Below are 13,856 nucleotides of genomic sequence, written 5' to 3' on the forward strand. Positions count from 1 at the left end.
GTCGACGCGTTTAAAAGTTCATTAAGCGTTAAATTTATTGTAAACTCGGTATTTTTGCGTTCGATGCTAACTAGTTGAATCTACATAAATTACTTGCCGCATAAATTCACTACACTCGCGGCAATTTATAAGCGGAACCGGTTAACTAGTAAAAGTATTATATGTATTTACTTTATTCTTATCTTTTTGCGATCGCCTCGCCGAACTAAGCCAGATTTATCTCGGACAAATCTGTAGCGTGTTTCTATCTTATCCGTAGAATCGATTGCTACTTTGGTCCATCTTGCAAGGCGTTAATTAAGTTCTATTGTTATATACAACAGGGTGTTCGGCCACCTCTGGGAAAAATTGTAATGAAGGATTCTAGAGGCCAAAACAAGACGAAAATCAAGAATACCAATTTGTTGACGAAGGCTTCGTTAAACAGTTATTAACGTTTAAAGTTCCGACCGTACTGAATTTTTTTCTCGAAAATGCGCAAGATTTCGGGGGTATGTCTATTGACCAAAAATGATTGTAATGGACCCCCGTAACTAAAAATAATTTTTTTAGAACGATTTGAAATTTTTTAATTTTGTCGAAAAATTTCACACCTTCTCGAATTTTTTTCTCGAAAATGCGCAGGATTTCGAGGGTATGTCTATTCACCAAAAATAATTGTATTTGACCCTCGCAACTGAAAATAATTTTTTTAGAACGATTCGAAATTTTTTTTTTCGCCGAAAAATTTCACACCTTCTCGAATTTTTTTCTCGAAATTGGGTAGGATTTCGGAGGTATGTGTATTCACCAAAAATGATTGTAATTGACCCCCCTAGCTAAAAATAATTTTTCCAGAACGATTTGAAATTTTTGAATTTAATTGTTAATAACTTTCTAACGAAGCCTCAATCAACAAATTGGTATTCTTGATTTTCATCTTATTTTGGTGTCTAGAATCCCCCAGGGGTAGCCGAACATCCTGTATAAGTATTTCGAGTCTACGTCTTTCAAAATCGTAGATCCACCGATTTACATATTCCAAAGTCTAAGCGATCTTTCCTTTACTTTAGACCCTGCTTACTTTGCTGGGAATCGTCGTGGCTAAAAGACAGTTCGTTCGTTTAAAGTTGGCGCGAGTTTGCGTCACCGGCGGCGATCGTATCTTCGTTTGCATCTTGCGGTTTAGCCGATCGAGTCGAACGATACGATTTCAATGAGTCTCCGCGGCGCACGAAGACGATAAAGACGAGCCCCGGGACCGGCCGTAGATCATTTCGGGCTATCGGTGAATAACGATCGCTCCGGACGTTCGAGCGGAACCCGCGTAAATGAAGTAATTTCGTTCTGGCTAGGTGTTACTCTAACCCGTTGAATGGAAATGGATGAGGACATTATCGATTCAGCGATCTGCCGGTCGTTCGTTACTCGGGTGTCTTGTGCATGCGTGCCGCGCGCGGACTCGCCGCGGGGACTGAATGCTTCCAATCACAAGTAAATATATTTCTATGACGGTGTCTAGCCGTCGGTCGGCTTTCCATTTGGACGTCTTTGTTCGTTTAATTGGGCCCCCGCGCGTTTCGCGGCACGGTTCCAGAACGAGTGTGTACACGGAACCGACGCAGCGGCGCGGCGCTTCTTTAGTCGTTCCTTCCTAGGATCCGATTAATCCCGAACCGTCGGCCGATTATTTATAGCCGGCTATGCGTTACGTTCTGCACCTTCATCTCGGCTCGTTTCGCGACGTAACCTCTTCGTATCTGTCGCGCCTTACTCTAATTGCTACGAACACGCGAGAATCGAGATCAGCCACGGATCCTCCTCGATCTCGACGCGATTCTCCGCAGGGATCCGACTCGACGACGCTCCGCTAATTGTAACCGATGGATCTCCTATCGGCGTGGACGTACGATAGAAGCTTATCCTTTTCTTTCGAATCTAACGCGTATTTCAATCTCGATTACTAATTTAAGATTTACGAGCGCAGTTTCCACGCAAGCTGCACGGTTAATTAGCGATCGATGCTGAAAGAAACCCGAACTCGTGGCGCGTCAGCGGTACAAAAGCGGGCAGGATCGACGCGATCTAGGGAGCAAGCGCGGTAGGTGGGATTAGCATAATGCGCGAAACCAGCGCGGCGATCGGACGTGGAACGGCTCGATTGTGGATAGTTAATGGTGACCGAGCAGTCATTATTCTCGGCCGGCAATACGTTGCAATCGTTAAGGCAACCTTACCGCGCAACCTAGCAGCTCGTTCGCATATATAAATTATTATTGTACGGCCAACGAGGTGTATCGATGGGCGGTCGCAATACTGTCGCACGTCGACGCCCATGTTTAGCGGTTCAACGCTGTGCTTTTGCTTTTTCGCAGCGCCGTATTTACGCGTCGAACGTAAATCGCCACGGCGCTTTTGTCGATCTTGATCCGTGTATAACACCTGCGATTATTGATAACGAAGAAAAGCTCGTAGATAATCGCTGACGGTTCAACGTTACGCGTTACCGTTTGGGCATTGTCGTCGAAACGGTTTGCTCATCCAACGAATAATGCGAATAACTGGCAAGCGCGAGCAAGCTTTTGCTTTCACTGAATTTAAGAATAATATCTTCCTGTTTACTTGAATTTTTACCTAACGATAATTTGTCCTGAGAAAATCGTAACCACTCAAGAATGGCAGGAAGTTGAAATGTTTTTCATCGATAAAGCTAACGGGGTGTAAATTTCGCTCTCGTCATGCATATTCAAACTTTATAAGACCACGATTAAAAATAGACTGGAACGGTGGTCGGAGAAGGAAAACATCTCCATTACCTCTCGATCAGGATTTCGAAAGGTTAGATCCTGCTCGGATAATTTAGTCGCTTTGTCAACCGGCGTAGAGGTCGTAATGAATCATTCGTTGAGAGATTGGTCGAAGCAGACTGCTCCTTTAATGCCTCAAAAAGTAAATAAAATTCCAGAATAACGCGTAGTAATTGCTGGTTAAACGTTCAACGAATGTGCACGGTTTGTGATCTCCTTCCGATCAGTGATCGCAACAGATTCACGCGTGAGTTTCTCCGTTAACTTTCATCGGTCGCGCAGGTATGTCGTGGTCGATTTGTCATTGGTACGAACAGTTACTAACGAATGTCAAAGCTGATTGAATTTGATTGCCCCACGGCCTGTAAAGTATTACGTTGCGCCGCGACGACAATAGTCGCGATTTGTCGCCTTTGCAATTCTTCGTTTCGCTCCTTTGTTTTGTGGACGTATTTTCATAATTGCACGAGGTCACCGTATACGCCTATCGCCGGTAGACTAAGCCGACGATTACATCTGCGTTCGATCGCTCGATCCTTCGTGTCTATTTCTTCTTTGTGACTCATTTATCGCGATAGAAAAAACTTTAATCTTGATATCGATACTGCTGGACGTAAACGCATTGGCGATTGGTTTTTTTTAATTTTTTTAAATTCTCTGTCAGGTTTTTCGTGTGCCAATCGGCAACTGGACCTGTCACGAGGCCTATATAAATGCATATAGGTCGCACTTGCGCCCTCGAGGTGTCGAATACCAACCACGCTCAGCTACAAAGGTCGAATCGAGGCTCCTACGCGGATTAGCCGAATTCCTTCTTAGTTCTAAGCTATGGTCGAGCACGCAACAGAAATCATGTTTTTACGCAATCTGGCTTGGGTCAGAGCAGAGGCTCCTACGCGGATTAGTCAAACTTGACGTCCAGTAAAGATTACGAGAATTAAAATCTCTCTACTGACACTGTTTCGCGGAATTATAATAATTCTCTTGTGGATTTTTTGTATCGGTTCTGAACAACCTATATTCTATTCTGAGATTCGCGTCTCCATCTTTAAATCGTACCTGCAATAATATCTCTACCCCGGTGGAAAGGATGCCACAATTCGAATCGAGACGAGCGTCTATTCTCGATTTGAGTCACTTTTCTCACAATCTGATTTTAAGACACTTAATTCGAGCAACTTTTCCAAATTAATTTCAAACAGAAGTGCAAATATGCTTAAATATCTATTAATCATACTCCACTTTTGGTCTAAAGGGTCTAAAGTTACGTTTCCTTTTGTTCTTCGCTTTAAATTGTTGATTGATTATACGTAGAAATTTCTGTTTACCAATTATCATTAGCACAATTATTACTATCGTAGTTGAATTATTCTGTATTTAATTTCCTAGCATGGTAGAATATAAGAATACGATGGTACGAAAGTTCTTTTTGATCGAGTCGAGGCAACCGCGTGCAACCGGCTTAAGATCATCGGCAGAAGCATAATGGCTGCGAAATGTATACATATATCGGAGCCAGGTACCGAGATTATGCCCTTCTGCCTCGGCAGAATTTATTAACGAGCCGATAAATTATTTTAAATGTCAATTGCGCGATATCGTTCGCGCCACGACTCTCGCCGACTAATCGTGCGAAGGATCGACAATGACGTCACACGTCGCGATCGACCACTCTGTCGATCCTCTTACCGTAGATAAGACGCATTAACCGCAAGCATGGGCGTGTACACTTGTCACGACGCCACAATAATGTGTGAAGACCGAGGCTACGTCTACGATACCGACTCTTAAAGACCCTTTTCCTCGCGATCGATGCTCATTAATTGCCCGCATTCTCGGAATTTAATTATTGCACCTGGAATCGTCGATGCGCGATCACGCTCGTTAATCATTATGGATCGACGTGCCTGGACGACTGAGATCATTTTCTCGGTACCGATTTCAATTAAGTCGTTGAACGTTCCTCGAACGCAAATTGGACGTTTCGAGCCTGATAAACATTTCGAGTCGTGATCGATATTTTTCAATATTTTATCATAAACGTTCTACGATAACTTTTTACGGTTGATAAGCTATCGTTTGATCTAAACCTACCCTTAACATTCGTTAGTTAATTCAGTACTACTGCCCTTGGGAACAAAATTGAACAAACGCTACGTAAAGTTACACATATTATTTAAGAAGAATCCACGGGTATTCTGTTGAGTATAAATCCCAAGTTCTTTAACTACACGCGTTTCCTGTCAAGTAAAACAGATACAAACAACAACGAGATCGTGACTGGTGAATAACGATCGCTTTTATTTCAACCGCGACAGTAATCGGTCCATTCAGCGTCGTGGAACGTAACACCTTGATCGCGAGTGTTCGTGGAATCTGTTCCAAGGCGGACAGTGCAAGAGTAACGAGATCAAGGAATGCCTTGCTCTCGCGATGCACGCACGAGCATCGATCCTCGATCACGTGCATTTCTGCGTTACGTCGCAACTAATCGCACCCGGACTTGGATCATTGATAATTCCAGATGCGAACTTATGAATCGTCGAGCGTTTAAAATAATAGCGTAAAGCACACAGCCTTCTATGCAACGCAATCTTTTCGTGCGTTATTTTGCATCCATCGAACCCACGTGCTTCTGCCGTAAAAGCAAGTAAAATAGAGTGAAACGCAAAGTTTAAAGAACAAGCAGGCTGGTTGTAACGCACGAGGGAGAAACCCATCGTGGACACGATTTTTCGGAGTAACGACGAGGCTGATGGTCGAGAATTATCGAGGCATTAGTGTAATTAATTACGTCGTCGATCAATTACGGTGACATTGAAAAAGACGTGTAACAGCCGATTAAGAGCGATGGATGTTGGGTCCGTGGCCATTGGGCTGATCTCTACCGAATACGTGGACAGGAGTCGTTTAAGAGAAAAGGGTCTTGTCATTCGATAGCGTTGAAATTAAATCGAGGTAAACGATAGCCTCTCAGAATAGAAAAGGATGAATTTGATTTAAACAACACGAGTTGAGTGGAGTCACCGATTTGATCTTTTCTGGTGATTCGTTGGTGCAATCTCGCGAAGTGTTGATAGAAGGTATAAGAGATCGTATTCGTTGGGGGTGGTTTCGGGACGGACGCGTTGCACTCGATGCAAGGGAGTGGACTTGCACGAAGGTAGGGCAAATAGATCGAAGGAGAGCGGAAGCGAGGGTGAATCGAAGATGGACGAGGAGAAGAACGAGAGGAAGGGAGCAAGGATCTCGATGATGATAAATGCTTCCTGCGGTGAAACGTGATTTATGCCATCATTAGAATAGTCGCCACGAACCTCCCGTGTGGGTGGCGCATAATGATCGCTACCACGTAGCTACGTACGTGCACGTTCTTAGTGGCTATTCGAGGAGCTGCCGCTTTGCAAAAAAGGCTCCCGTTGCTCGATGATTGCGACGCCCATAAACACGGTCCGCAACGGCGCATTGGTCGCTTATTATCCCGACGTTGCGTACGAGGCCTTCCACATTTCTCGGATCCCTGTCGCGTTTCTATCCAGACCGGCATTCCGACCAGCGATCTTCCTCGATCGACATTTTTCATCGAATCGCGCGAATTTCATCCGGTCAAACCCCTCGCGAGTCATCGCGAACGCTTGAGATTCGGCTTTGATCGACAGCGATCGTTCAAACTCGAACGTATCGAGAGCCATGCGCGATCGATGAGAGATCGATCGAGTAAACCGATCGATTAAAAGGCTAAACGCCGAGAGTACACGTATCAGAGACCACCCATCGTCCGTTTAGCTCAGGCGAAATAGATACGAGGGGCTGCACTTCTCTGATTACCTATTATCAATAATTACATGTTCACCGCCTCTGCGGATCCGGCATCGGCACGTATTCTGGGAACCTGTTTCTCCGCGGTGCGACGGGGAACAATGAATCAAATTGTGCTCGTGTACTATAACCTTTCGCTACCGGGTGGACGTACTCGTAAATAATTGACATCACCCGCGATCGAGAAAATTCAACGATCGACAGAGATACGCGTCGCTTTAGGAGATATTGGCTTTTTCTTCCCACGATGCTCAAGTATCGTGAGTAGAAAAGAACCGCGACTCGTATTTGGTCAGACGTATTAATCAGTTTTCAAAAGAACGCGCGCCAAAGGAAGTAAAAAACGTCGAATCGATGCCGCAAACGCGAACAAACGCGTAACCGAAGATGGATCGTTCGATTAACGACGATACGTCGTTGCTGGTTCCTCGCGGATCGTAAAACTGCGCGACGGAGTCGTTGAAAAGGCAATCGAAGGTTTGCTTTCTACGAGGGTTGATTTACAGTTTTGTCAAGTTGATGCTACGTTGGACGTAAATGCGAAACACTTTGTAAGCAACGTCGCGTTTCGCGTTTCGCGTTTAAAATATTACCGACTTCGGCTCGCGTTTCGTTAAAAATTCAGGGGAAATTAAATCAGCACGGTATCCACGAGACGATTTAGTGCCTGGGTGTCTCTCGTTACTTCGAGACGTAGCCGTAAATAACCAAAGTTGTTTATTAGATCGGGTTTATAAGCAGTTTATAAGCGCGTCGTGTCGAGCCTCTCGTTTTGCCGTGGTTCTTCTTGTATTTCGATTGGCAGCCCGACGGAATGGTCTGCAACAACGATGATTGAAAATAATCGTTTCGGTTAAACGTATTTTTTTTTTTGGAGAAATGAACGTGGATCGATTTCGTTCATAGCGCTTCTAACGAACTCGTCGAACTATGGAACGAGCCGATGCTAACGACTCGCACGTAAGTGTCATTTGTTAAGGAAGAAGCGTCACGCGAGAAGATGCATGTTCACGGCGCATTTTGCAGTCGTCGTGACCGGGCCTATCGTAACTCGCGATCATTCCTGGAAATTTAGTAGACGCGTCTCGCTGCTGTATCCTTGATCCTTCGACGACGATACCGGCTCGCGTCGAGGACTTCGTGCAATTCGAGATAACGGATAAAGAAGCTACACCTTTCGGTATCCCGACGATACCCGCCACGCCGTCCCCTCCTTTCTTTCTTGTTTCCGTACTCTACGAATTGTTATTCCTATTTATTCGCCAGAGAAACCGAAGCGATAAGATTCGCGTGCTGGTGTTATCGTCGCTGATAACGCGATTAGGGCTCCGCGTGGCCAAAGGAATCGCGGTTCGAGAATAAAGGGTAGACGATTTAAATAAAGTTAAATTGTTCGAAGGGGGAATTATAATTTTGATAAATTTTAAACCGCTCTGGACGACAGACGGATCACTATAAAGGATGGATCTGGGTGTCAAATTCAATTCTAACTAACGTTAAGCGGTCGAAATCGAGGGCATGTGAATTACCCACCGGATAATGCTATTGCCACGGAAGCCTGAAATTACAGAACATTACGTATCGACGCCAATTACACTCGCACACACGCCCGCATGCCACCTGAAACGATTACTTCATTTACATGCCGCGTAAATACGCGCGGATCTGCGACGTGGCCAGCCTAGATAGTCGTCGATTACGAAGATCGCGTACTGTATCGATTCGTCCGAAAATTATTCCGTAGGAGTATGCCGATCGACAGAACCGAGAAACGGACTCGACGATAATATCGCTTATTATCGGTCGTTAAACAGCTTGACGAATTAATGCTTCCTGTTGCGTTGCATTATAATTATTCCACGAATCGCAGCTGTCGCTGAAACATTTCAATCAGAAATTGCGATTCGTGCGTCTGTGTTATATAGCAACGAGTAGGTGTTTATAAATGTAGATAAGTATCTATAGAATATTATAAGAAGCTGCAGTTGAGATTTCAATTAAAAAGGGTTGATTGGATTTAAGGTCCACGCGAGCCGCAAACACGAGTAGGACTTACGGATGTTAACTTTTACGGGAGTCTTTTTTTTTCGGGAATGTTTGCACACTCCCGCGCCTCCGTTACGTCGGCCTTTATGGCGTAATAAAACGGAATATTACAGGTACAAGAAATACGAGAACGGTTACGCGTATCGGATGCTTGCACGAGGGCATAACGGCGGTTTCAAGGAGAAATTAACAACAAAGTATGCGACTAATGTCGTACAAGGATACGTGATCTCTTCACCCCCTACACCTGCTACGCTTCGTGGATTATAATTCGCGATGTATCCTGAAACCAGTTTCCCGCGATCGCGTCGTATGATCTACGCGACTTTTGCGCGATGCCCGATCGTCCAATTGAAAAGTTACGGAAAGGAAGAACCCATGAAAACTCTCGTGCCCTCTTAACGCTCCCGAATCTATCAAACCTTCGAGACTTTTAAGGGCACTGAGCTTCGAAACCCATCGCTTCCTCGTCGTAGCTTCACGAAAAATCTACGATAAAATTTTCAGTACTTTCCTTTTTATCGAGGCGCTCTCGCGAAATTTCGTGTCTTCGTAACGCTCCGGTCGGATCAATCGCCACGAGTAATATGCAGTTTCACGACCTTCCTCGAGAAAATTGAGCAATTACATGGCATTGCGTGAGAATGTGCTTCTTACGGACGGAAGTTTCCCCGGTTCGCTGGTATTCGTACCGAACGCTGCACAAACTTTTAACACGCTGTACGTCTCGATAGAAAATTCTCGGATTTTTGCCTCTGACGTTTCGATTTCCTGCGTTCTTGATCGATTGGCTCATCATCGTTGCGTTACGAAGTCAACAGGAAAAGTATACGTCATAAATTTATACATTGGACAGTTCTACGGACGCGAAAACAACATTGTTATCGAGGAAGGAACCGATGGATAATCGAAACTCATTTCTTTACGTTTGTCTCGAGTAGCGTGATCGCGTACGACTCGGACAAGTACGGAGCTTCGATGAAAGAGCCACGAAGTTGTTCCGTAGCGGTATAAAGCGCACAGACAGAAAAAGACATCGGTGTAGAAATTTGCCTGGAAGCTGGTATCGCGAACGTAGACGCATAGGCGTGCGCGTTTACAGGTGGACGCGGTCTAGGTGCGCCGTCATAAATCTGCCAAGCCGTGGCAAATTAAATCATTATCTGGGAGCTGCGAGCAAATTGCACCGATGTATGCACGCTGGGCTCCTCCTCCTTCCATATCCGTTCTCTCCTTTTTCTCCTCTTGCACCTTTTACGCTTTTTTCTTCCTTCCATTGTTCTTGCGCTTCTTTTTCCTCGTTCTTTGTTGCCACCTTCGCCTTCTTTCTCCTTTCTTTTCAACGGTTATTGCAATTCTTCGTTTCGTCCTCCCTCATCTCAAACTCACCCGGAAGTTTCTCCGACGAAATTCTAATATTCGATCCATTTTATTTGTTAAAAAAAAACACGAAGAGTTCTGTATTAAGGGAATATATAAGTTCCCTGATTAAAATCTTACGTTTTCCCATCGCGCGTTTCTAAGCACGACGTACCGTTTGTTATCCATTTAATAGGTCGCATGTATTTTCTTTGGAATTTACTTTCCTGCAGCGCGCAGTAACGTTAACATACGTTATCTAGCATATAATGCCACGGGTGAACGAAGACAAAGCACAAGAGAGGATGCAGCGAAAGGTCGAGCGTTATTTTCTAATGGTAGACGAACAACGATATTTTTAAAGTATAGTAAATTGAACAATATCTCTTGGCAAGTCCTTTCTACTCTATTGCATATTAAAGCTGCCGTTCAAGTAATGGCCACGAGTCTACGATCTGGGAGAAGTTCATCTTCGTTGGAAACGTTCGAATTTACCAACAAATATCCATGGTTGTTAAACAAACAAAATTACGAAATATAAAATATCGAAAGAAGATTTTGAAAGCATATTCGTGTTTCCTAAATATGTCTCCAAAGGTTTCATTGATATTTCATACTATTTCTCTATTTATTTTTGTTATCCGTAAATAATAAACAATGTTGTATTCGTGAAAATCATCGTACATGGTCGTAAAATAAGATCCGATCGTTTCCTTTCGCTGGAAGTTCTCGAGAAATGTGATTTAGTCGACGCGCAAAATTTAAGTAGAACACCCATACCATATGTCGGACGTACGAAACTTCATTTTTCTCGATCGGAGTATCTCGATCACTCACACTATTTCCATTGGGTTGGATTGCTACTATCGGATTGAAATACTTGTAAATAATATTATTCTTCCGGTTTGAGGAGTTTGAAAACAAAATGGAAGGTGTTAGCGAAAGCAAAGAGCAAAAACTCACCAAACCATCGCAGGCGGACAAGGTAACTTGCGAATTCGGATGTCCGTGAACGAAACCTCGATAATGGCATTTGCTCGATTGATTTTTCGGCCGGCTGCGCACGTGTACGTCTCGTTTTCGTCTTTCGACGATCATTCGAGGCCCGATGAAGTTGTCCACGGCCGTCAGTTCGATGTGGTACACGTTACCGGCCACCGAGAACCGATAGTGGACTACTGGACCATCCTCGTGGTGGTGGTGGGTCACATTGTGCGAGATAAGCTCTCCACGGTGGGTTACCTTCCGCGGTATTACGATCTCGTGTCCGTGAATGTGTTCCTGTAGAGTGTATATACCTGAAGCGAGAACGATTTCGGTGAGTTCAGCTTTAGGGAGCTCGTAAGTTAATTACTTTCTAGGAGAAGAAACAGATTGTCACATTCGTATTCGATTACTAATAATCAAAGCAACAAATGGCAATAATAATTCTATGTACTAGCGACTCTACAAACGTTTAGGCATTGGTATTTCTGGTTAAGAAATTGTCCCGACTCTCGGTGGTTTAGCTAGTCTTGTCGTCGATAGGGATAAATTTTTGATTGGCTATCGGTTTTTGTGGAAGTGGTTGCTCGAAGTGGGATTGGATAATTTTCTACTGGGAGTGACCGAACGTGGCGTGGGTGGAAAGGGAAAGTCTGTTTTTCCGAGCGTGTAACATATGTATGCGAGCGTGCGCGCGCGTGGTACGTGAGTATTTCTTTGGAACCCTTGAGAACAGCTACAAACGTGCCTGGTCAAAGGACTTTATCGTTCTTTTTCCATCAAAGTATTCCCACCATCGTATTTTTTCTCGCAAGAAAACGGTAAACAATTACTCAGACTATCTTATTCCATATAATCGATATTGAATGTGAAATCGCGGTTTCGCAGGATCGAGCTATCCATCTTGTCCAAGAATGTTCATTTTTTTGGGAAATTTATTCCTAACGCGCGATATATCTCTCCCTGAACGCTCTGCAAAGGGTCAGCGAGTACATAAACCGGCGCTATATATTTATTGACTGTTTACCAGCGGCGGTTTCGCTCGAGCAACGCAAGATAACATTTATTGTAGCGCGCGTAAGTGGGCAGACTCGTAAACGCCAGGCAGAGGAGGTGACTTCAACTCGGAAGAGGGTGTGATTCATTGCGGACACCCAGCACTGACCGAAACAATATTTCAAACAAATAATTACATCGCCATTCCGCTAGCGTTTCGTCGAGACAGCTATTCCGATATAATTACAGTCTGGCATTATCGATGGTACGAATCATTGGAGGATCATTCTTTACGAGACAATTTCGAAAGCGTAATATAAAGTTAGAGACTTTGAAATTCGTCGTATATACTTAGTATATAAATATTAACGATGGTACTCTTGGAATTTCAATTCTAAAAAGAGAGTCCTGAAACGTTTGATACGCCGTTCCGAAGTTCATTATCGTTTTCTTTTCTTCCGATTTATATTCTAGCTAGTAAACGTTCTTCGATCGGCTAGCAAATCTCCTGGCAGGTAGGTAGCTTTACTGGCGAGTCAGCTACGGTCGGTGCTAAATCTTTTAGTCTCTAAAAGCCATTCAGAGGCAAACTCCACTATGGAATCTAATCTAAATACGCATTGCTGTCTATCGTTTTGCTCCGTGCTCGCTTCACCTTATCGGTTGATCCAAAGTTAATAAGGAGGAAACCGAGTAAGGAATAAATAAAGATAAGAGAACGATTAAATAGATATCATCGAGAAATATTACAGTCTATACACGGCTACCAAAAATTGACAATCAGACTGATAGCGATAAGTAACGTTTTTAAAGGATCTGTCTCTCTGTCTAATTTTGATCGCAACGAGGTAGAGCGATCGGTGGAACAACCGCGAACAAATAATTATCGGAAATATTTTGCTGCTCGGGTCGAAAACGATTCGAAATAATGGCGTAATAAGAGCGGCCGGGAGACGGTGACCACAATATGAAAAGCGGTCTGTCGATCGGGCGACAACGCGAGGTCGAACGGATGACAGTTATGCACCGTAAAACTGGTGTAATAATTTCCGTTTGATTTAATGGCCCGCACACGCGGCCGAGCAAATCATTTAGAAAGGAACCGCTCGTAGATTCGATTAACGCGCCCGTTTACAGGGCTGCCATCGGTTTTCACCCGGTCGATCCTGAAAGGCGATCATTTTTTTTTCCCTCCAAGCCACCCAACCTTCTACGCACAGAAAGAGAATGTCTCACGAGTAATTTGTCAACACCATATCCGACGACCGATAAATCTCGATCACAGATACGAGATCGAAGGACAGAGGTGTCGGGGAAGTTTGAAAAGCGCAATGGGACAGGGAATTATATATTGTGTTTTGTCACACGCTACGTTGCAAATCGCCACGATGGATTGCTTTAAATTTTATTTACAGGATGTTTCGCGTTTCAACCCTTCTAATCGAAACGCATCGCCGAACAGGATTTTATTTAATTTTAAAAACCAACAAAGATATAGGAGAAAGGGAGTGGGAAAATTAGCCGACGAAGCAGCTGGCGATTAAACGACGTATTATGGTTTAACGATTATAAGATATCCGCCTTCTGGTGGGAAGTAAAGAGGGAAATATGGGCAACATATTACCATAAAAGTTCGTCGAAGAAAAATCCGCGTATACTCGTTGCCATTTCAGAGCCCGTCAGCTGGTGTTACCGGCGTAGAGGACGAAGGAAAACATGAAAATTTTAACCGCGGTAAACCACATTCTGATGAAAAAGTTTTGCAACCGATCGGGTCGATTTACGAAGGTTCTCGTTTAAAAATCATCGAGGCGATGGCAGTAATTATCGATAAGAGGGCCGAAACGAAGTTGTACTTTTACGAAC

At 44.0% G+C, this 13,856-nt stretch overlaps 1 protein-coding gene across 3 annotated transcripts in view; it reads right to left on the reverse strand.

Annotated features, from left to right (window-relative positions):
- The window catches only part of LOC143341660 (A disintegrin and metalloproteinase with thrombospondin motifs 7), a 43,453-nt gene that overhangs the window by 9,722 nt on the left and 19,875 nt on the right, over window positions 1–13,856 (reverse strand). For all 3 annotated transcript variants that reach the window (XM_076764657.1, XM_076764666.1, XM_076764647.1), the window contains one exon: window positions 10,974–11,308. In XM_076764657.1, coding sequence (XP_076620772.1) covers window positions 10,974–11,308 — 335 coding nt within the window. The remainder of the gene's footprint in view (window positions 1–10,973; window positions 11,309–13,856) is intronic.

Source organism: Colletes latitarsis, chromosome 1 (genome assembly GCF_051014445.1).
Source record: "Colletes latitarsis isolate SP2378_abdomen chromosome 1, iyColLati1, whole genome shotgun sequence".
Taxonomy (NCBI): domain Eukaryota; kingdom Metazoa; phylum Arthropoda; class Insecta; order Hymenoptera; family Colletidae; genus Colletes; species Colletes latitarsis.